General features: G+C 52.9%; 3 protein-coding genes and 1 long non-coding RNA gene across 7 annotated transcripts; 3 read left to right on the plus strand and 1 right to left on the minus strand.

Moving 5' to 3' along the window:
- Positions 1 to 309: 309 nt before the first annotated feature.
- On the plus strand, positions 310 to 3,691 carry ccdc80l2 (coiled-coil domain containing 80 like 2). Of its 2 annotated transcripts, XM_011604954.2 has the most exons (12): positions 310 to 982; positions 1,042 to 1,130; positions 1,208 to 1,381; positions 1,461 to 1,612; positions 1,687 to 1,983; positions 2,052 to 2,259; positions 2,328 to 2,475; positions 2,547 to 2,683; positions 2,758 to 2,915; positions 2,981 to 3,084; positions 3,165 to 3,245; positions 3,315 to 3,691. In XM_011604954.2, exons 2-12 carry the CDS (start codon positions 1,098 to 1,100, stop codon positions 3,587 to 3,589), a joined length of 1,767 nt encoding a protein of 588 aa, XP_011603256.2. In that variant the 5' UTR covers positions 310 to 982; positions 1,042 to 1,097; the 3' UTR covers positions 3,590 to 3,691. The 2 variants fall into 2 exon arrangements, with proteins under 2 accessions (XP_011603256.2, XP_029693314.1); XM_029837454.1 differs by having other exon boundaries at positions 310 to 1,130.
- Positions 3,692 to 3,980: 289 nt separating this feature from the next.
- Positions 3,981 to 10,572, plus strand: fyb1b (FYN binding protein 1 b). Of its 3 annotated transcripts, XM_029837824.1 has the most exons (20): positions 3,981 to 4,309; positions 5,554 to 6,472; positions 6,974 to 7,103; positions 7,173 to 7,249; positions 7,396 to 7,418; positions 7,519 to 7,565; positions 7,921 to 8,005; positions 8,093 to 8,252; positions 8,325 to 8,436; positions 8,521 to 8,540; positions 8,626 to 8,698; positions 8,785 to 8,871; positions 9,123 to 9,163; positions 9,326 to 9,404; positions 9,487 to 9,586; positions 9,729 to 9,891; positions 9,974 to 10,007; positions 10,087 to 10,118; positions 10,193 to 10,237; positions 10,332 to 10,572. In XM_029837824.1, the coding sequence occupies exons 1-19, from the start codon at positions 4,307 to 4,309 to the stop codon at positions 10,213 to 10,215; spliced, it is 2,208 nt and encodes a 735-aa protein (XP_029693684.1). In that variant the 5' UTR covers positions 3,981 to 4,306; the 3' UTR covers positions 10,216 to 10,237; positions 10,332 to 10,572. The 3 variants fall into 3 exon arrangements, with proteins under 3 accessions (XP_029693684.1, XP_029693683.1, XP_029693686.1); XM_029837823.1 differs by having other exon boundaries at positions 3,985 to 4,309; positions 10,193 to 10,572; XM_029837826.1 differs by lacking the exon at positions 8,785 to 8,871 and having other exon boundaries at positions 3,990 to 4,309; positions 10,193 to 10,572.
- Positions 10,573 to 11,076: 504 nt separating this feature from the next.
- LOC105416584 (uncharacterized) lies at positions 11,077 to 12,065 on the plus strand. The gene is made up of 4 exons (XR_964626.2): positions 11,077 to 11,166; positions 11,570 to 11,624; positions 11,756 to 11,854; positions 11,974 to 12,065. It is a non-coding gene; the product is annotated as an uncharacterized lncRNA (long non-coding RNA).
- Positions 12,066 to 12,463: 398 nt separating this feature from the next.
- On the minus strand, positions 12,464 to 19,963 carry pde6b (phosphodiesterase 6B, cGMP-specific, rod, beta). The gene is made up of 23 exons (XM_029837651.1): positions 19,797 to 19,963; positions 19,190 to 19,501; positions 18,492 to 18,644; positions 18,321 to 18,410; positions 18,052 to 18,192; positions 16,478 to 16,552; positions 16,329 to 16,393; positions 16,185 to 16,251; positions 16,065 to 16,112; positions 15,834 to 15,983; positions 15,545 to 15,688; positions 15,397 to 15,462; positions 15,184 to 15,333; positions 14,972 to 15,079; positions 14,794 to 14,903; positions 14,537 to 14,624; positions 14,365 to 14,465; positions 14,187 to 14,294; positions 14,050 to 14,113; positions 13,863 to 13,937; positions 13,478 to 13,561; positions 13,224 to 13,377; positions 12,464 to 13,151 (listed from the first exon to the last, which is right to left on the minus strand). Exons 1-23 carry the CDS (start codon positions 19,947 to 19,949, stop codon positions 13,102 to 13,104), a joined length of 2,556 nt encoding a protein of 851 aa, XP_029693511.1. The 5' UTR covers positions 19,950 to 19,963; the 3' UTR covers positions 12,464 to 13,101.
- Positions 19,964 to 20,870: the final 907 nt, after the last annotated feature.

A 20,870-nucleotide genomic window follows, 5' to 3' on the forward strand; every position in this document is an offset into this window, starting at 1 on the left:
AAAGCAAAGTGGAAGAATTTTCCACTGTCAGAATTCAGTAAACAGGTCAGTCGGATTCCTTTTGAGCTCACCGACACGAAAACAAGCAATAATTTGGTCGATAATGAATCGAACTTCAACACATCTCACGTTCATGCGATTTCTTGCTCCAACTGGTCTTCTGGAAGTCCGAGCATTTTGATGATGTCAAAGGTCAAGAGGTTTGCGTTCCCATTGATCTCCTGCCTGAGGAAGCGTTCCCTGACCACCTGTCTGGGTTCTTTACGCTGACTCCTGAACGCAGCTTTAGCGGCTGAGGTGGGAGTGTTTCTGATCCCCAGGGAAACCGTGCTGAGCTGTCACTGTTGTCCCGACTCAACAACTGGAACTAACTTCGTCATTCCAAACGTGCGTGAGCGTCTTTGGGAGTGTGTCCGACATGCAGATCCTTGACGAAGAGAATGCGGGACAAAAATGCTTTGAAGCTGCAGCAGTTTCCTGTTAACAGCCGAGGGCCCTAATGTGAACCAGGAGGGGGTGTGTGTGTTTGAGTGTGTGTGTGTGTGTGTGTGTGTGTGTGTGTGTGTGTGTCCAGGGAGAGGGGAAGTCTCTCCATTCTGGCGGGACTCTATCACCGTTCTTGAGCTCCGTCTACTTCTGAGAGTCCTCAGCTGGGACCTGTGTTGGGGACCGAGTGTCTGGACCTGCAAACATCTGTCGGCTGAACGCTTCCAGCTGGTCCCGTTAGCGGCGCCGCGGCGTCACAGAGGATGTTCCGCTTCGCTCTGCTGCTGCTCGCTGCTGCGTGCAGCTCCGGGTTCGACCCCAGCAGGTCGCAGGGCGCCCACAAGAAGGATCTGCTGGACCCCAACGTGAGGGACTGGGGAGATTATTCAGACCTCATTCAGGTGGAGCCCAGGGGGAGCACAGAAGAAGAGGGGGGGGGCCGGGGAGCCGTCGTCCAGCCTGGCTCCTGAGCTGGACTTCCTGGCGGAGTTTGCAGGTGAGTCGCGTGATGTGTGTGTTTCCTCCCCAAAGCCACGACATCGTCCTTCTCCCCAGGTAAGAGGCGTCTGTGGGTGATCACGGCCCCGTCACACAATAGCCCCTACCTGCGCATGATGGAGAAACAGCTGGAGGAGCTGGACCAGGTACCGGGGGCATTTGTGGTCCTGAACGCGAGCCGCTGGCTGAGGCTCTGACCCAAACCGTCTCCCGTCTGCCTCAGAGAGCGCTGAACTGCCGCCTCGCAGAGCGAGACACATTCATCATCACCGTCATCCAGAACGCCATGATGGAAGGTCGCATCCAGAAGACGACGCCGGCAGGAGAGGCCACGGTGGAGAGCCTGGACCCTGACATGGTCACCAAACTGCTGCACTACCTGGACCTGAGCGGCTCGGTAAGCGGCCGCGCGCCGGCTCCGACCGTGGCGCCTCCCGAGGCCTCTGAAACCGCTCTGATTCCCGCCGATGCTGCAGGAACGAGACTTCACCATGTTGGTGGTGAAGAAGAACCTCCGCACCAGCGAGCGCTTCCCTTATCCGGTCCGCGTGGAGGCGGTTCTGGAGCTCATCGACCAGTTTCCCATGAGGAAGCTGGAGAAGATGACCAGAAAAGGAAAACACCAGAGGTTTGATCCCCTGAATGTGTGTGATGGCGTTGGCACGGTAACCACCAAACTGCTGTTTGATCTCCTTGATTTAGCTGCAGAGGCGCTAAAAAGAAGGTCGTCCTGAGGAGAACGATGAAGAGGAGGGTCGTCCCGAGCCCTCGCAGAACCGGAAACACGACCTCGGCCGGGCCGCAGACACAACCGGCTCCGGACAAGAAAGCGGCGCTGAAGCGCAGGATCCAGGACATCCTGAACGGACGCTCCCGCTTTGTCATCCGCAAGGTTCCGGCGGCCGGATCCTCGAGGAGCGGCGGCCGGACCCCTTCGGCGGGACAGGGCGGAGCCGCTCCATCACCGCCCAGCACCACAAAAGAAGAGAAGAAAGACAGGTGCTTTGACAGGCGGCGGCTTTTAGATCTTCACGCCACGTCCAGGTCACGATCCCGTCTGTCCGCAGCCTCGAGTCCACGGCTGAGGAGGACCAGAGGAGACCTGCAGGTACCGACGACGGAGGGACCAACCCGAAGAAGAACCAGCGCTCTGGGAAGAAGAAGAAAGGAGGGAAGGGGAAGAAAGGGAAGAGGAAAGGGAGCGAGGCCAGTGAGAAGGACCGAGCTGCCCTGAAGCAGCTTCTGGACGGGCTGAAGGGGACGAGAAGGTTAATGGTGAGAAGGTCCGCTCGTTTCTCCTGCCCCTCGTCCGTCCCACCTGATGGCTGTGCTTCTCCTGTCAGGTGATCTCCACGCCCAGCGGAGACGCGTCGCTCTACACCCAGCAGAGGGAGGAGAACGAGAAGCACCTCTGCCAGCTGGCCGCCAGGAAGATCACCGTGGCGACCCTCGTGGGCGGGGCGGCGCTCACGCTGCGGCACCACCAGCTGGGTAGGAAGCGCCGGCCGAATCCACCTTCTGCTCACGTGCACGGGCGCATTCACGCCTGCGGTGTGTTTCAGAGGGGGAGCCTGCGCTCAGCGGCCAATCGGAACACGCCTCAGAACCGGGCCTGATCTCGCTGCTCAGAGCAGAACTGGGCCTCTCGTCCTCGGACCTCTTCTCCATGACCGTCACCGACTACGACATGAAGCCCGGCGTAGGCACCTCTAGCACCGCGCCCGCCCCCGACCCGCGTGCTCCCTGACTAACCCTCTCACCTTCCTCCCTCAGAGGGTCTTCGAGGCTCCTCCGGCGGCTCCGGCGCTCTTCCAGCACATCGACAGCTTCCCCTCCAGGCGCTCGGAGAAGGAGAAGGAGAAGGAGCGGAAGAGCCCTCCTCCCTGCTCCCAACGCCCCCCCCAGCCCGGAGCTGACAACTCGCTGCTCAGGTGAAGCTGACAGACGCTCCGCAGCTGCTCTGGGACGGGCGCTCACGGGTCTCCTGCCTGTTCAGGTTCACGTCCAGGAGGAGGCTCCTGCTCCTCTCGGCCCCCTCGGAGGAGGACCACTCCTTCCAGCAGCAGCTCTCCGCGCTCGGCGGACAGGAGTGTCCCCTGGGTCAGTCCCGTCCTCAGACATCAGAAATCTGCTGGAGGTTCTAGTGGTGCTAGGGGGCGTGTTTCTGCGTCTCTCCTCAGGTGTTCGCCACTTTGCCGCGCTGCAGATGACCGGCGTCGGAGACCGGGCGAAAGGGAGCGTTCAGCTGTTTCCACTAAACGGTGCGTTGGGGGCCCCTGGGGGGGGGGGGATTTTAATCCTTTAATGAAGCCCTGGATGTTTCCCTGCAGGCCACAGTCAGACGGAGACGGAGCCGCTGTCTCCCGAGGACATCGAGCACATGAGACAACAGCTGCAGATCAACAAGGATTACTTCAGCCTGCTGTTTGTGGAGAAGGACGGGGAGGTGAAGGCCTGGTTCCCCTCCCCCGTCTGGTCCCTGGACAACATCTACGACCTGGTGGACTCCAGCGAGACCCGCCTGCAGGAGGAGAAGCTGCAGGGGAGGCTGGGGATACGCTGCCCAGACGGCAGAGGAATGAGGACGGATTACGGCTTCAGATAAACACGGCGGGAAGACGACTCGTCTTCAGGACTCACAACATTCAGCCTTTTTTAGAGCTACAGGCTTTTCCTGAACACTGAAGAAATAAACGAGTTAAAGCGACTTGAAGTGTGTTCACGTTCCTCCCATTTAAGGCAGCTAGCAAACACAACCAGCTCGTACATAAGCTAATCTCAACATTGTCCCTTTGCTCCTTTAAAGGTTGTTAATGGGGTCAGAAAAGCACCACAATATATTAATGACACCTTCAGCTTTAAACATCACTGCGGTTTTCACCGGGCTGTGAGGCCGCGGACGTGGCCGAAACGGGGCGTTATCAGGGTCGGGTCGTCGCCTCCTGTAGGGCAGAGTGACACCAGGCAGAAGTGCAGGGAGTGTGTGGTTGGAATAGGCAAATGCTGCTGATTAAAACAGGCAGATAAGAGAGGCCGAAACAAAAAGCACCCCAGCGCGTCGCTAATAGAGGAAGTCGACAAGCCGCGGCTTGTGACACGCAGAGGGCTGGAGAATACGTCGTCCCCGCAAACAAACACACACACACACACACACCCACACACACACACACACACACACACACACACACTATCACTCAGCACATTTCTCTCTCTGACAGCGACAGAAACTCACACAGATACGCTGAGCAAACACACACTCTTCCAGGCTTCAAACGCACACTCCGACCCAGCTGGACGGAGCAGACGGCGCTGAGGACCCGACATGGTGAGTCCCGCTCCTCCTGTGTCCATGTAAAATGCCCCCTTCTGAGGGTTAGCCTGAAGGGGGATGTGTTAGCTTGGTAGCAACGTTAATCATTTGTGTGGAAAGTTGAGCTCGTTCCTGCTTGTGTGATCAGCCTGCTCCATAAAGTTCCTATATTCTTCACAAATCGGACCCTAAAGCCGCTCAGCTGCTGAAATAACTTTAATTATGTCCGTCACATTTACCGGCTGACGGTTCTGTGGTCCACTGAAGGTTTTTGGGGTTTGTTTTCACACTGGAAATCAAACCCGGTGGTTCCTCTTTGCTCAGAGCAGGAAATCTCTTGATGGTTAGTGGACCTGAACAGATTCTCCTTCTTGATTTAATGTTGAAGTAGATTTAGCTGGTGGGAACAGAACGGCAAGGCGGCACCGATGTTCTGGTGAGGCTCCTCGCAGCCTCGCCGACCATCATTCTGTGAAGATAACCTTCCTGTTGGATTTAACCTCAAACAACTGCTGAAAATCTTTTGGAGAAGTTGCCGTTTAGGTGCAGAACACGTTGGGCAATTTTAGGTTTCTGTTTGAGAAACAGAAGCCCGGTGAGCAAATTTCCTCACTTTCTTAAGAGAAGAGAGAAGGGTTCGTTAGCACACACGGCTAATCAGCCGCTCACACGGCCTCACGTCACCTGCCTCCATCCTGCCTCGTCTCAAAGGTTCAGGCTGGTGGGGGGGACAGTGGGGGGGTTCAGGTGAGGCCCCTTAGTACCAACTGGGCTTGGTTGAAAGACCACAGCCTCCCCGAGTACAGTTGCTAACCTCGTCTATCCCTTTCGGACCATCTTCTCACAAAGCTCAGATCATCTGTAACACGATGGAGTGAGCTTCATGAAGCTCTCATGAAGCTCTCATGAGAGCTTCATGAGAGCTTCATGTTCTGTGAGTGTATATGGAAAAGGAGGGAACAGGAAGTTACACGGATGTCCGGTGAATTTCAAAATAAAAGACCATTTACTGCAGCTACACGCAGCCCGGATGGTCTTTCTGAGGTCACCTCAGTCACTGTTCTGGACAGAATCCCCACATTTAAATCAATGTATTTGATTTAAGGATATGGGTTTTAATAGGGATGTGCAGCTTTCAGCCCCAGTAAGGCAGCGACTTTCTGTTCCTTTATCTAAAATTGGCAGTGGAACAACGAAACAGATCCATCCTGATCGCAGGGAGCAGAAACATCTGTCTTGTCTTCATCTGTTCACTCCAGGAAAGCAAAGCTGACGTGAAGTCCATCATGGCCCGCTTCCAGGCCAGTGAGGCGACCAGCGAAGCCTCTTCCACCCTGCCGGGACGAGCCAAACCGCCCCTGCAGCCGACCCTCTCCGGCCCCAACATACCCCCCAAGAAGCCCGTGCTGGAGACTCTGTCGGGCAGTGCCATCACCATTCCTCCTAAACCCACCCTGAAACACACAGAAGCTCACGAACTGAACAAAACTAAGCCGCTGCTGAGCAAGTTCTCAAACGCCCACGTCAGCGCCGGTGACAAACCTTCTGGGAACGTGCAGAAGGTCCCTCAGAAGCCGAGTGTCCCCAAGCCCCCCGAAGCCAAACCTCCGGGCCTGAAGCCCCCTGCTAGCAAACCCGCCCTCGGCTCCACCCTCTCTGACTCCAAACCAGCCATCCCTAAGCCCTCCCCAGCAGTCAACAGACCGAGCTGGGTGAAAGAGGGCGCAGGCGGGGGCGAAACAGGCCCCACGCCTCCCAAAGTGCCCCCGTCACAACAGAAACCAACCAGCAGCATCTCAAAGCTCCGACAGCAAAACGAGACCGCGGCGTCCAAACCTTTCCTTCCAAACGCCGCTCCGAAACCCCCGTCCAACTTCAAGGAAGCTCAGAGTATCTTCAGCAAGGAGACGGCGGGGCTGGAGCAGCCGGACGGCGGCGGCAAAGCCCCCCCGACTGCCACCGGCTCCACCCCTCCCCCTAAACCACTGGCCAGTAAAAAACCCAGCTTAAAGAAGCCGCCCCCGCAGGTGAGCAGCTCCAACGGGGACACCCCCGCCGGCCCCAGGAGGAACCCGCTGGTCAATGTCTTTGCGCTGGGTCCTGCTCCGGCCAAGCCGAACCGCCCCCCCACGGTCAACCTGGAGCCCTTTAGAAGAGGAGCGGAGGCGTCCGGCGACGGTGAGTGGCACCACAGAGCGCTCGTATGCTAACAGTTTCCAGTTTCTTCTGGACACCAGCTCGTATCGAGGGCATTTCCCTTCGCTTGTGTCGCTATCAGCATATTTTAAGACGTGTGAAAGCATATTCGCAGCCAAGGTGTTAAAGGCAGAACGACGGTTTCCTGTCGCCAGCGTCAGATCGAGCTTATCAACTGAGGCCGATCTGAGCGGCGCAGCGGGCCGGGAGCTGTAGTCACACTTGGTTCCTCTATTTTCTTGGGTCAGGTTCCCTGTCCGCTGTCTCCTTCTTCCTCCCCCACCCTTCCCGCCTCGCAGCTGAGCTCTCTGTCACCACAAAGGGAAGTCGGCGTCTGCGAGCAGCAAGAGCTTTAAGTGAGAGTTTTTAGACGCGCAGCTGATTTGAGTGGATTTACACTGACGGAGGGCTAAAAGAGGTGCTAGTTTCTGTCACCAGGTGCATCAGAGCAGCAAAAACAAGCCCCGTGTCTTTTGCTCGCAGGTCCCAGTAAACCCACCGTACCTGCTCCTCTCACCTCCTACCCTGGTAACCATAGCAACCACTCGACCCCTCTCCAGCCGCCGCCGCCACCGGCACTTCCTAGCCTGCCTCCAAGACATCCGGGGAGCGCGTAAGCCACACACACTCACACACATGCACGTGCACCGGCTGGCCCGCAGCTCATCTTGGACTTTTTCAGGATCCAGCAAGAGGATTTCTACGACGATATCGACGATCTCAGCAGCGTTCCTCCGCCTCCGTTGCCACCGGCCGCAGGTACAGCTCACGGCCTCGTTCACAACCTCGCGACCTTCGTGTTCGACAAATGTTGATGTGGACGTTTGTGCGTCTGTTCCACTGACTAAACAGTGAGTTTTGAGTCTAATTCTGGTCCAGAAGCCTGATTCATTGTCTCTCTGCAGGTCACCCGAGTCAAAAGGCAAAGGTCAGAGACCTGTTGGTTCACTAACACACTCCGTTTCACAGAATATTTGCAGATGGAAAGATAAAAATGGTTCAGTAGTAACAGTTTTCTGTCTTTTTAGATCAAAGAGAAAAATGACCACGAAGATCAAGACCCTGATAAACAGTGGTGGAAAATTGCTTCATCCCTTTGCATATTTAAGTTTATAAATGATTATGAAAGGAAGTAACAAGTCCTAATGGTGACCCAAAACAACCCCGCGGTGTTGGTTTGCAGTGTTTAATTTAATCCTAATTTCGGAGGATTAGCGCCTCTAATGGCGACCACCGCCACCTTGTGGTGGCTTCGTAACATTACACAAAAGGATTATTACGACTTCTTTAAAAAAATAATTGTTATGATGGTAAAAGAAAATCATCTCTACATTTGTATCAATCAATAACTACACCCTTTTAAAGTCTGTCAATCTGCCCTAACAGATTTTGACTAAATAATCTTTTTCCTGCGTCTTTTCCTGCCAAAGGGAAACGGCGGATCAAAACCTGGACAGGGACAAAAAGCGGCTGGAGGCTGAGAAGAAGGAGCGCGAAGCCAGGAAGAAGTTCAAAGTGAGTAACCAGCGGTACCAACATTGGAAACCAACCCCGGAGTGTTTGTGTGTCACACACCCGCTCTGGATCTGGTCTGTGTGGTAGCTGGTGGGACCCCTGGAGACCGTCCACAGCGTCAAGGCTGTCCTGGACTACCGGGGCAGCAAGACCGACCTGGCTCTGAAGCAGGGAGAGGACCTGGACATCATCCGGGTCCAGGGCAACCCAGAGGGAAGATGGCTGGGACGGAATCAGGACGGATCCAGTGAGTTCTGGCCCCAGATCGGACAGTTTAGGGGCGAGAGCGGCTCATCGGAGTTTGTGCTTCTTCTTCCAGTCGGTTACGTGAAGATCTCGTCGGTGCAAATCGACTTTAACTCCCTGAAGAGGTGCACGGTGGAGCAGACGGGCGAGCCTGAAGTCTACGACGACGTGGCTCCGGACATCAGGTAGCAGAGGAGTGACCCTGATCCGTGTCGGGTGTCGGGGCCCAGAACTGAACTAACACTTCTGAAATCCTTCTTTCTTCACAGTGCCATCAAAGGACCCAGAGGTGTCCTTAAACTCTGTCTCCTTTCATCGTCTTTGGCCTGTTTTCCCCAAGTGGTGGAGGATTAAACTCCTGTTTCTGTCCCCAGTCGTCCTGCCGCCGCTCCCAGGAGAGGACGGGGAGATCTACGATGACGTCGTGGACCCAAACCTGGAGGTCAGGTGGGTTTTTCCGCTACGAAACCCGTCTCACGATTAAAGTCGGGACCCAGGAAGGCGAGTGTGTTCACGCTTGGTTGGCTCTTCAGTGACTCAGACGCCGAGGTCTCTCCCGCGAAGCCCCACAGCTTCCTGCGGATGTTTGAGTGGCGCCGACGCACTTTCAGCAATAAAGAGTAAACTGAAATCCTCCCGAGCCGTTCCGACTGTCCCAGAACCCCGCCCCCCCACTGATCTGAAATCACCACCACTGATCACGAGTGACGTCACCAATCACTGATCTGCATGACCAAATCCAGACACCTAACACGCTAAATGTTCTCGCCTCGTAAAACGCCGAAAGCTGCCTCTAATCACATTAACCTGCAAATACGGCGTCGTGCTAAAACCGTGGAAAACATGCTAACGTTGTCCCTCTCTGCGCCAGAGTTGCTCCGCCCAGCCAGTTCACCACGGAGGGACGCTCAGGTACAACCTCTGACAACGCCGCTTGTCTCCCCTCTCATTTCTGCTCTTGCACCTCTACGAACATGCGGTTTCGTGCCAGCAACCTCTGCACACCTTCACGCTTCAGCCGTTCCACAGCGCCGAGTGTCTCGGGTGAGGAACTCACTGACCTTTTAACCCCAGATCAAGCAGCAGCCATCGACGAGGAGATCTACGATGACGTGGACTCGCAGGCTCAGCCGCCACCTCCGCCGCTCAGCAGGTCGCCGACCGCCGGCCTCTGTGGTCGCCTCCGTGTCGGCTGCAGGTTTGGCTAATAATCGCGTCTCGTTTTTGTGCTGCAGCCTCCCGGGCTTCAAATTCATGAACAAGGCTGCAGAGGTGGACCCAAAGAAGCAGAAGAAGATGGAGAAGGAGGAGAAGGAGTTCAGGAAAAAGTTTAAAGTTTGTCTCCTTCTTTATCCTAAATCACGACACCGTCCGTAATGTCACATCTGGAACAGGCTGAGGCATTTTTTGATGATCACCTCAGCAGAAAAAGGCCAATCGTTGTTCTGAACGTGCGCGTTTTCTCAATCTGTGTCAGTACGAAGGGGAGATCCGGGTGCTGTACCAGGTGACCGTCGTCCCAACGCTCACCAACAAGAAGTGGGCCAGCAAAGAGCTGGCGGTGAAGGCGGGAGAACGAGTCGACGTCATCGCCAAGGCCACAGACAACAGACTGCTCTGTCGCGGCGAAGAGGGCAAGTGTGAGTAAGCGCTGCTGGTTAATAACGTTCACCTGTCTTACCCGCCCGCGAGCATCATTCTGACGTGTGTCTGCCCGTACAGTCGGCTACGTTTCCATCAGTCACGTCATCATGGAGTAAGTACGGCAACAACTCACATTCAGCCCATAAACGGGGATTCTTCCGTGCGTCCTGACCTCTGCTTCTGGTTCACAGCGACAGTGAAATCTACGATGACATCGGAGATGGTACGATTTTGTTTCCACCGATAAAAGTTTAACTGCCACCTGCGGGGAAAAACATCTGTTAATCTTTCTTGCAGATTGCATCTATGACAATGACTGAGGAACGTCCTGCGCTCCGACTGGTTGCTATTTATTGCTGGTTATTGAAGGATTGCATTCGGGGCAGCTCACCAGTAAAGAGTTGGTGATCAGATTTTGTTGTCGCTTCTTTTTCAGATCAATATTTATTCAGCTAAACACTGAAAAACAACCGATGTGCAGAACTTTCATCATTATGGAGTCAGGTGTAAACTAAAACACTGTAAAAGGGGGATGTACTTTACAAAGTTTTACAGCTTCAACAGTATTTTGCATGTATTTTTTAAAGTTATGTTTTTTTTTTCTCCTTCCACCAACAAGCTATGAATGGACCTGCTAATGTTTTTATTAAAAGTCTACATATGTTTTATCATCTTGACTCAATGGAGTGTCTAAAGTTCACTTGTCTAAAGTTCAAGTACACAAAACCATGACTTAAAGTGACATAAAAATTACATAGTTTATAAAAAAAATAGAATAAAATAAACTAGAAATGTTTTAGTTTTGCAAATCAAGAAATAAGATTCTCCTATTGCAGCAACAGTACCATCTTGTGGTCACCCTTGGAAACTGCACATAATTAACGAATTCCAACAATATATGATTCGATAATATGACTTTATACTTAGATTTATTAATATTGAATTTACTATTAACAAGATTTGATGCCGTTCTGTCATTACATGTGATTAAGATTACCGTAATTACCTTCGACAGAGGCTGAATTAATGTCCCATGTCCTCAATTCTGGGCCTGTTACAGACCAAATAGTTTCTCAATTTATTCTACGTGCTAGTGAAAAAATATAAATCTAAATAATACAAAATCAAACTTTCGAGTGTTTTCGGTTGTTTGTGCCCATCAGTTTTCTAATTTAACTTCCACGGGAAAGCGCGACAACATCCGGTTAATCCGGAAGTTGGTCCCACGCGTCACGATGCTTCCTCCTGTCGCAGTTTCGCCGCTCATTAAGGTAATCAAAAGTTGTTTTACTCTATGTTATAACAATGTAATACAAAATTCATAACGCAGTTTCATCGCAGACCTTCCAGTGAATACACTGAGGTTCGTCAGAAGGCGTTTCGCTTATAGCTCGTTAGCTACAGGCTAATATGCACTTTGACATTGAGAGTCTGTACAGTGCGCTGCACCACAAAGGCAACTTAAAGTCTTAAAATGTCCTTAAAATAACTAAGATCCTGACTTTTATTATTACTCTCACGACCGTAGCGTCATTATAAGATCTGCTGTCATTACACACTGCAAAGTCAGTTGGGTTGTGCACATTTAAGCGTTCTGAACGTCTTTGTATGTGCCTATTTCCATGAGTTACAGTTTCTTCATGCAGATTATGGTTTGTATATTTGTCATTTCAGACAGCCAGGTGGTCTGCCCTGCTGCTGGGGGTGTTGTATGGCAAACAGAGGTTTGGTAAGGTCATCCATGAGCATGCCAGTTCAAACAGTATTCTTTTTAATGGACTACCTGAAACAAAACAAGTCTTGAAACCCGAAAATCATTATCAGGAATGTTCAGTTCAAATGATTTATTTAATGTTTCAGAATACTTAAAGCCCATTGCTGAGGAGGAGAGGAGGGTGGAGGAGGCAGAGAAGAAGATCAGAGAGGAGCAGGAGCGCATCTACAAGCAGCTCTCTGAAGGTAACATGTCAGGTTTACTTACCTGCTTCCACAAACACCAGAGAAAGTTCCACCTTTGAACAGGTACCTGTGTATCGTGACAGTAAAGGCATTCTGTTTTCTGTTTTCCCTTCCTGCAGCAAACTCAGAAACCATCCTCAAATGAGCCGGTTCCAGACCAGAGTCCACCTGTTCCAAACATGAAACAATAAACTATTTTAATGGAAAATCAATATTCTTTTGTGTATTCTTTATATTTCAGGAAAGCTTGATACAAACACCTCTGAGGTATCATTTATTGTAATGCAGCTGCAAAGTAAACATTCAAAAACAGCTCTAGTGTGTGTGTGTGTGCACGCACGCATACATGTGCTTACCTGTCCTTCAGTAGGAGATGAGCCTGGGTGTAATCCTGCCCTAGTTTAAGCAGCAATCCCAGGATTGGGGTCAGGATGGAGGGGCAGAAAGTGCAGCGTGGACAGAAGCGTCCCTCCGTTGTGTAACAGCAGATTATGTCTGGATTCTATATGTGTTATAAAATAAATGAGCTTCATTTGAAGGGATGGAAGTCGAGAGCCGGTGCAGATAAAGTAGCAGCCATGTAAAAATACATTTGCTTTATTTTGGTCCTTGTACACGTGGATCACATGAAGATGGAGGACTTATATCCCGGCCTATTTAAACACTGCCCGAATGTTTCGCTTGAGCTACTGTTCTTTAAACCCGAACGCGTCCTGAGGTGGGACCTGCAATGATGCTGGAACCACCTGCAGGGGTCAAACCTTCTGTCTGTCCAGTATGAAGGCATCATGAAGAAGCATCTACAGGCAGGAACCTTCTATGACCATAAAAATAGAATCACTATCATCTTTATCACAGCCTCAAGGTGGTGGACTACATTTTTCCTCTGCATTCAACGTAAACAGACTCTCTTTGTAAATGTGAGTGACTGGAAGAGGATCGTTAAATAACTACACTTTATGTTACATGAATGTACAAAAACAGCATGTTTGGAACAAGGATGATGTCTGCAGTTGGGAAAAATACAAAAGTTTTCCTCACAGGACTGAAGCAAACGCACTGATTCGCCTACATTAGATTAGTGATTTACAAAAAGTGCTCTGGGCTCCTGATTGATGATTAAATATGAAGGATTTGTGGCTCAGGAATGTCAGGTTCCTCCTGCTTCACGGTCAGGATTCTCCTCTTCCTCGCTTGTTCCCAGATGTGAAGGAGCAGATATTTGTGGCGAAGCAGCGGTTTGACCTTCAGCACACGGAGCAGGTCTTGGAGCCGCCCCCGGGGTTGTTTTCAGCCACTGCAGGACAACATTCCGGTTAAGCTGCGACGTTCCGTCACATTTAAGTGTTGCAGAGATGGACGGACGCACCTTTACTGGCTGCAGCGGCGGCCTTGGCCGCCTTCTCATCCTCTATAGCTTTGAGTTTAGCCTCGTACTCCTCTTTTTTAGCATTCCACTCCTTCCTGTTGTTTAAGATGCCGTCCAACATGGGCTGGATTTGTGGGTGGAAGCGCGAGAATTCCTGGAAAACAAGGTCGCATCCATGTGAAGACGGATGCGAGGATCACAGCGTGGAGATAAACCCGACGGCCGGTCGGACAAATCAAAGTTTAACGTTTAACCTTATAGACAAACGTGCAGACAAAGTCGATGAAACCGCACTGCAGCTTCGGAAGATCTGCTGCCTTCGTCCTGTCCATCATGGGCTGGTGTGTGTGTGTGTGGGGGGGGGGCAAGAAGTCAAAGAAGTGAACACACAACAACAAAAACAACAACAACAACAACAACAAACAGGCATCAGTCAGGAACAAAATTGAGCAAAGTAGATTTAAATATAGAATAAATGAGTGGACCAAGGAGGAAGCCCTGAGGGACCTCCACAGGAGAGGGGCGGGGCTTAGGAGGCTCTGAGGAGGGGCCTTATTTCAGATCAATTATTTTCATACTTTAAAAATAGATGAGCAACAAGAGCGATAAACAGTTTAGCTGATGTATTTTTAAACTCACGATAGGCTGCTGCTCCAGGACCGTCCTCTCCAGATCACCCTGCTCCCAGAACTCTGCTGCTACGGATAAGGCAACCTGCCACACACACACACACACACACACACACACACACACACACACACACACGCACGTGCGCGGTCACGCAGGGATGACCCCAGCATAAAGCCATTCTTGCGTGGCGCCTCACCTTGCTCTGCACCTCCCAGGGTTTGGTGATGGCTGACAGGTCACATGCCGTCATCATCATCGCCCTGACGACACATGTTACAGGATCAAGCAGATATAAACGAGGAGGAAAGCGCAGGCGCAGCCGGCGGGACCTACATGACGATCTCCTTCCTGGTTGTTTCCAGCGACATGAAGTCCACCCACTTCTTTTCATCCTCGTAGGTGTGAGAAAGGTCCACGATCTTCTGGAACATGGTTCTTTTCCTGGAACAAGGGAAAAGTTCTTCAACTGTTCCAACTAAACGGGCGTAAACATGCAAGAAAAAGGGCCGACTTGAAGTAAAGAGCCAGGTCGGTGGCGATGATGGCGATGTCGGTGAGGTGAATGACGTGGTCGACCTGTCGCCTGTGCAGATTCTGGTAGATGTTCAGCGACTGCGGGAGAGACGAGAGCAGCCGGGTGAGGTCGGAGAGACTCTCCACTCATCGCTCCGCGTTCGTCTCACCTCATCCGAGAGGAGGAACTTCCCAAACTCCAGGTGGTGTCGCTCCAGGATGGACGAGCCGTGCAGCTTGGCCAGCGGGTTCCCGGATCTGTGGACGAGACGTTCAGGAGCGTTCACCACCATCATCATCATCATCATCAAAAACAGGTCACATGATCAGGAGGCAGAGATGCTTATGGTGTCAGCTCGAGGCATCTCGACAACACCGCATTTCACTTTCAGATGCTTTAATTCAGCGATTCCTGAGCTGGACCCACTTGACTTGGTACAGGTTGTTGGTCCCTCTGTGGTCGATGTCGTGCAGGAAGCCGGCGGTGATCATGGCCATCACCTCCAGGTCTGTGTAGTACCGCTTCAGCATCCCCGTCTGAGAGCAGAGACGGTTTAGTCTGACCGGGTCGTGCTGGGCGGACTGGGAACAGGAGCGGCTCCTACCGTCAGGAGCGTGAACATGGTCTGTCCCACGTTGAAGCCGTGGCGCCAGTTGTGGTAGGTGATCTTCCGGTAGCCTTTGCTCACCGAGTACATGAACCGAACCAGCACCTGAAAACAGAGAAGAAGAAGAAACACACGGACTTTATACTTCAGGATAACGAGTGTGTGTGTGTGTGTGTGTGTGTGTGTGTGTGTGTGTGTGAGACAGGCACCTCCTGAGGGACCTGGAACTTCTTCACCACCCCGACCTCGTAGTACATCTGAATCCCGCACTTCACCAGGTCCATCTCTGTGCAGTTGAAGTCTGAGAAGTGGAACTGGTAGATCTCGAACTTCTTGATCAGCGGAGGCAGATCTTTCTTCTGAAAGGGGAAACCGTCGTTAAAGAATGATTAAATCCTTCAAGCTCAGGAGTTCAGTCTTACGAGGATGTCCAGGAGATCTTCCTCTTCGCAGTCCCGGGGCTCGCAGCCGTGGAGTTCCCTGGTGTTCTGGAAGAGAACGCTGAAGGTCAGATTCCTCCAGCAGGCAGAGAGCCGGATCAGAACAGTTCTGATGCTTTTTCAGACCGACCAGGATGTTCTGGATCTCGTCGTCCCGACACTTGACGTGGTACATCACCATGTCCTGGGCGATGTCTTTGCGATTCTCCAGCTTGTTCATCTTGTCGTAGGTGTCTGTGTTCAGAACGGACCATCCCAGGAACTGAGTCAGAGCCTGAAGGATCGGGATCGGGATCGGGATCGGGATCGGGATCGGGGCCGGGATCACAATTAGACCCATTTCATCACGAGAATCTTCAAATGACCCTTCGGCGTTAAGCTAAGCTAATGCTAAAGCTAAGGGTCAGAGGTCAGGTCACCTCCATCAGCTGCTCGTCGTGATCATCGAAAGGTTTCCCATCTTTCCTGTTGTAGAAGGTCGCCACGCCAACGATCTCCTCCTTCTTGTTGACGATGGGCAGCGACAGGACGTTCTTGATGGTCCAGCCGCTGCTGTCCAGCGGCTCCGTCTGCAGAGAAACAGGCGAAACCGTTCTGAGCGTCTCTGCCTGGACGGCTCCGCCCGGGCGCGTTACGACCCCCCCCCTCACCTGGAACTCGAAGGTCTCGTCCGCAGCCGCGTTCATGATGTTACAAATCTGAGGAGAGAACGGAGGATTTAGCTGGATGAGACTCGGCTGATTCAGCGACTTCTGGTTTCATCCACTCACAAAGCCGCTCTCGGCGACGTAAGTAGGCAGGCCGCTGCACAGGGCCCAGTGATCCGGGGTCGGGTTCCTGAGGGCCAAAGGTCATTCATGAGATCAGCCTGAAGGATGTTTCACTCAATCTGTGTCATTACTGATGGGACTCACGGGATGACTTTGATCTCTTCTTTTCCGTGCAATATATAATCAATCACTTTGTAGAAAATGATCTCCTGGAGGGAACGGAGGAGGGAAGGTCAGGGCAAAGGTCAAGCAGAAGGCGCAAACAGAGGGATGAACGGGGGGGGGGGGCTCACCCTGCCATCAGGGGTGACGGGACCAGAGTAAGGTGCCTGCTCGCCCATCAACACCGGCCAGATGTCAAAGAACTCCTGCAAAACACACACGAGCAACACGGGTGTGAGGACGGAGGGAGGGAGGAAGGGAGGGACAGAGGGAGGGAGGAAGGGAGGGACAGAGGGACGGAGGGAGGAAGGAAGGGAGGGACGGAGGGAGGGAGGGAGGGACAGAGGGAGGGAGGAAGGGAGGGACAGAGGGAGGGAGGAAGGGAGGGACAGAGGGACGGAGGGAGGAAGGAAGGGAGGGACGGAGGGAGGGAGGGAGGGAGGGAGGGACAGAGGGACAAAGGGAGGGAGGGAGGGACAGAGGAAGGAAGGAAGGGAGGGACGGAGGGAGGGAGGGAGGGACAGAGGGAGGAAGGAAGGGAGGGACGGAGGGAGGAAGGGAGGGACAGAGGGACAAAGGGAGGGAGGGAGGGACAAAGGGAGGGAGGGAGGGACAGAGGGAGGAAGGAAGGGAGGGACAGAGGGAGGGAGGGACGGAGGGACAGAGGAAGGGAGGGACGGAGGGAGGGAAGGAGGGATGGAGGGAGGGAGGGAGGGAGGGACAGGAGGGACGGAGGGAGGGAAGGAGGGACGGAGGGAGGGAAGGAGGGAAGGAGGGACGGAGGGATGGACGGAGGGAGGGAAGGAGGGATGGACGGAGGGAGGGAGGGAAGGAGGGATGGACGGATGGACGGAGGGATGGAGGGAGGGAGGGACAGAGGGACAGAGGGAGGGAGGGAGGGACAGAGGGAGGAAGGAAGGGAGGGACGGAGGGAGGGAGGGAGGGAGGAAGGGAGGGACAGAGGGATGGAGGGATGGAGGGACAAAGGGAGGGAGGGAGGGACAGAGGGAGGAAGGAAGGGAGGGACGAAGGGAGGGAGGGAGGGAGGGAGGAAGGGAGGGACAGAGGGAGGGAGGGACGGAGGGACAGAGGAAGGGAGGGACGGAGGGAGGGAAGGAGGGATGGAGGGAGGAAGGAAGGGAGGGACGAAGGGAGGGAGGGAGGGAGGGAGGAAGGGAGGGACAGAGGGAGGGAGGGACGGAGGGACAGAGGAAGGGAGGGACGGAGGGAGGGAAGGAGGGACGGAGGGAGGGAGGGAAGGAGGGACGGAGGGATGGACGGAGGGAGGGAAGGAGGGACGGAGGGAGGGAAGGAGGGAAGGAGGGACGGAGGGATGGACGGAGGGAGGGAAGGAGGGATGGACGGAGGGAGGGAGGGAAGGAGGGACGGAGGGATGGACGGAGGGACAGAGGAAGGGAGGGATGGACAGAGGGACGGACAGAGGGAGGGAGGGATGGAGGGATGGACGGAGGGATGGACGGAGGGATGGAAGAAGGGAGGGAGGGATGGAGGGATGGAGGGAGGGATGGAGGGATGGACGGAGGGACGAACGGAGGGACGAACGGAGGGATGGACGGACGGAGGGAGGGAGGGAGGGAGGGACGGAGGGATGGATGGATGGATGAATGGATGGATGGAGGGACGGAGGGAGGGACGGAGGGATGGATGGAGGGATGGATGGATGGAGGGAGGGGGGGTGCGGTACCTTTTCCTTGGTCATGTCCAGTAACCCGACAGAGTAGCGGTCACAGTTGAGGTAGGCTCTGACTGTGTACAAGGCCTTGTGAAACTGTCGCTCGATGTCCGTCAGCTCTTCAAACACCTTGTTGGCCGACCACAGCAGCAGCTGAGGCCACACACACACACACACGCACACACACACGCACACACACACACACACACACACACACACACACACACACATGAGCGGGGTCAGGCCTGAGAGCAGCGCAGGTGCAGACGCCACAGCCTCACCTGTCCTTTCCGCGTCTCACAGTTGTGAAGGTAACTCAGGTGGAAGATCTTCAGGTTCAGGCTGGCGATCTTCAGGTACTTTAAAAAAAGCTGAAGAGGACGCAGGAGAAAAGGTCACAAGGTCACGGGATCACCTGACAGGCCAGTGACGAAGGACACGGCGAGACTCACGTCCTCGTCCCCCGCGGTGAAGTGCGGCGCCGTGGTCTTGTTCAAGGCCATGATCACCCCCACCAGGTCTTTGCCGTTGAAGATGGGCGCCGCCAGAACGTTCCGGGTGGTGAAATCGGTGAGTTCATCCACGAAGGAGCTGAAGTGTTGGTTCTGAACACAGCAAACACGTGCACGCAGCACATTTTGATACTGTGTGTGTGTGTGTGTGTGTGTGTGTGTGTGTGTGTGTGTGTGTGCGTGTGTGTGTCTCAGAGGAGTTTAGATCTGTTATAAATACCAGAGGTGTCTAATCCACAGAGGCATGATGGGATGTGGAAATAAATGGATTAAGTCTGACAGATGGGTTTAACCTCAGGCCGCCTTCACCAACTCGTCTTTTAACTTTCTTCATATTCTGAAGAATTTTGAGGAATTGAGCCTGAAAAAGCTGAGCTGTAAGGTTTGTAAGGTGGATCTTTTTTTTCAATCAAAAGGATGTTAAAGGGGCAGATCATTAACCCTCCGAGTGCTTTTATTAATTATCAGGAAAAGAATTCACATCTCTGAACCAAAGCGCGTCTCCCCCTGGTGGCGGAGGTGAGAACAGCACCCTGACGCGGCGCATCAGCTTGCCCTTTCTGCCCTCTTACCTCGTGACATCTTTCACATTTCTGCCCCCTTACCTCGTGACATCCTTCACATTTCTGCGCCCTTACCTCCTTGACATCCTTCACATTGATGTGTTTTTTGGTCAGCGCCACGTGGCCGACTATTCCCAGGTCCAGAGGGTAGACGATCTCAGAGTCTGGAGGCACCACGCAGTCGTCCAGCTGGGACCCGCTGCTGACGTTGAAGAGCCGGGTGGCGAGCTCCCCGATGCCGTTCCGCTGCCGGTACATGAAGAGGCTGCAGCGGTCGGCGTGGATCAGGGCGCTGAGCCGCTTCAGGATCTTGAACACCACCTTCTCCATGTTGACGTTTTCCTGCATGTCCTTGATCAGCTCGTACATGATTTGGCTTTCTTCATACTGGGAACACAGAGACGGTGTCAGGATGTTTTAGTCGCCTCAAACGTTAGTGAAACTCTTCATGGGTGTAAAAACATCAATAAATAAGCTAAAAAACATCAGGATTTCATCCCAGATCTCTTATTTTGTCCAGTAGCGTCATTGATTTTACTGGAAAAAGAACTTTTTTGACCTCACTACAGCCTTTCAGCTCCATCTTAGCTAAGAAAGTGGAATATTTCTCATGTTTCCTGCAGATATTGATCAGTAATAGGTCCTAATTGGCTTTTTTCTCTTCCAAACCGCTCATATTTACCTGGCTGAGCTCCTGTAAATGACCAAAGTCGATCTGTTTGAGCCCTGACATCTTCGCCAGGACGGCCGAGTCCATCTTTTTTGTAAAGTACTGTTGAGCAAACGCAGGGTTCCCATTGAGGAACTTTTCCACATCTTCCTTTTGCACGCCCATGATTGCGCCCTCCTGCTGCCGTTCTCCCGGATCAGCTCAGCGATGGAGCACCAACGAAGCAGCGGCAAGGTTTCCCAGCTTATTCCCTAAAGAAAGGTGGTAAAAAGGAATAAAAATGAAGCCGGAGGAGAGACGAACGCACATGCAGGTAAAATTAATCCCCCGGGGGATGAGTGAGGGAGAGCCCTGAGGCTGAATCCCAACAATCCTTCTGTCATCAGCAGATAGCCAAGCTGAAGGTGAGCCAGGATCTGGCCCAGTTAAACTGGTCAGCTGATCACCTGGAGACCAATACAGGAGGCGTGTGGCTCCAGCCCGGGTCCAGCACACAAGAACCAACAAAAACCACACCTGTCCCGTCCTCTTTGGCCTCATCACTACCAGCTGAACTCAGTCAGAGAGACTCGTTACTGAGCTTAATCCCTCTTTGGTAGAATTCTCTAACTGTTTCATGGCTCCTTCAGGTTGTGCAGCAGCCCAGATGTGTCGGTGCTGATGACCTCAGCAGCTCTCCTGCTTCATCCTTTCTTTGTTTCTGCTCATGTTCTCTTTACCTCAGTCCTCCAGGCGGCTCTCGGGTTTCCTTCTCCAAGATCCTTTATTGATGTAAAGAGATGTGCAAAATCACAGGTGTTCCTTTAATCCATCCCTGAGCAGCAGGGGAGACCTTTCTATAATAAGGCTCCATAAACACCTTAAACAAAGGGCAGATATAATCTGCTTCCACTATGATAGATTACAGCAGATCCTGAGAGCACGACATACATTAACGAGTGGCTCATGTTTACATCTCAAGCAGATGGTTTCTGTGAACAAATGCCTTTAACTGCTAGTTATAAAACAGCTTAAAATAAAAGGTGGCATTAGTGTTCTTGCTGAAACTGCATTTGTGCGTTCTATTTGACAAGATGTAACAATAAA

The sequence above is a fragment of the Takifugu rubripes genome, chromosome 6 (assembly GCF_901000725.2).
Source record: "Takifugu rubripes chromosome 6, fTakRub1.2, whole genome shotgun sequence".
NCBI classification, from domain to species: Eukaryota; Metazoa; Chordata; class Actinopteri; order Tetraodontiformes; family Tetraodontidae; genus Takifugu; species Takifugu rubripes.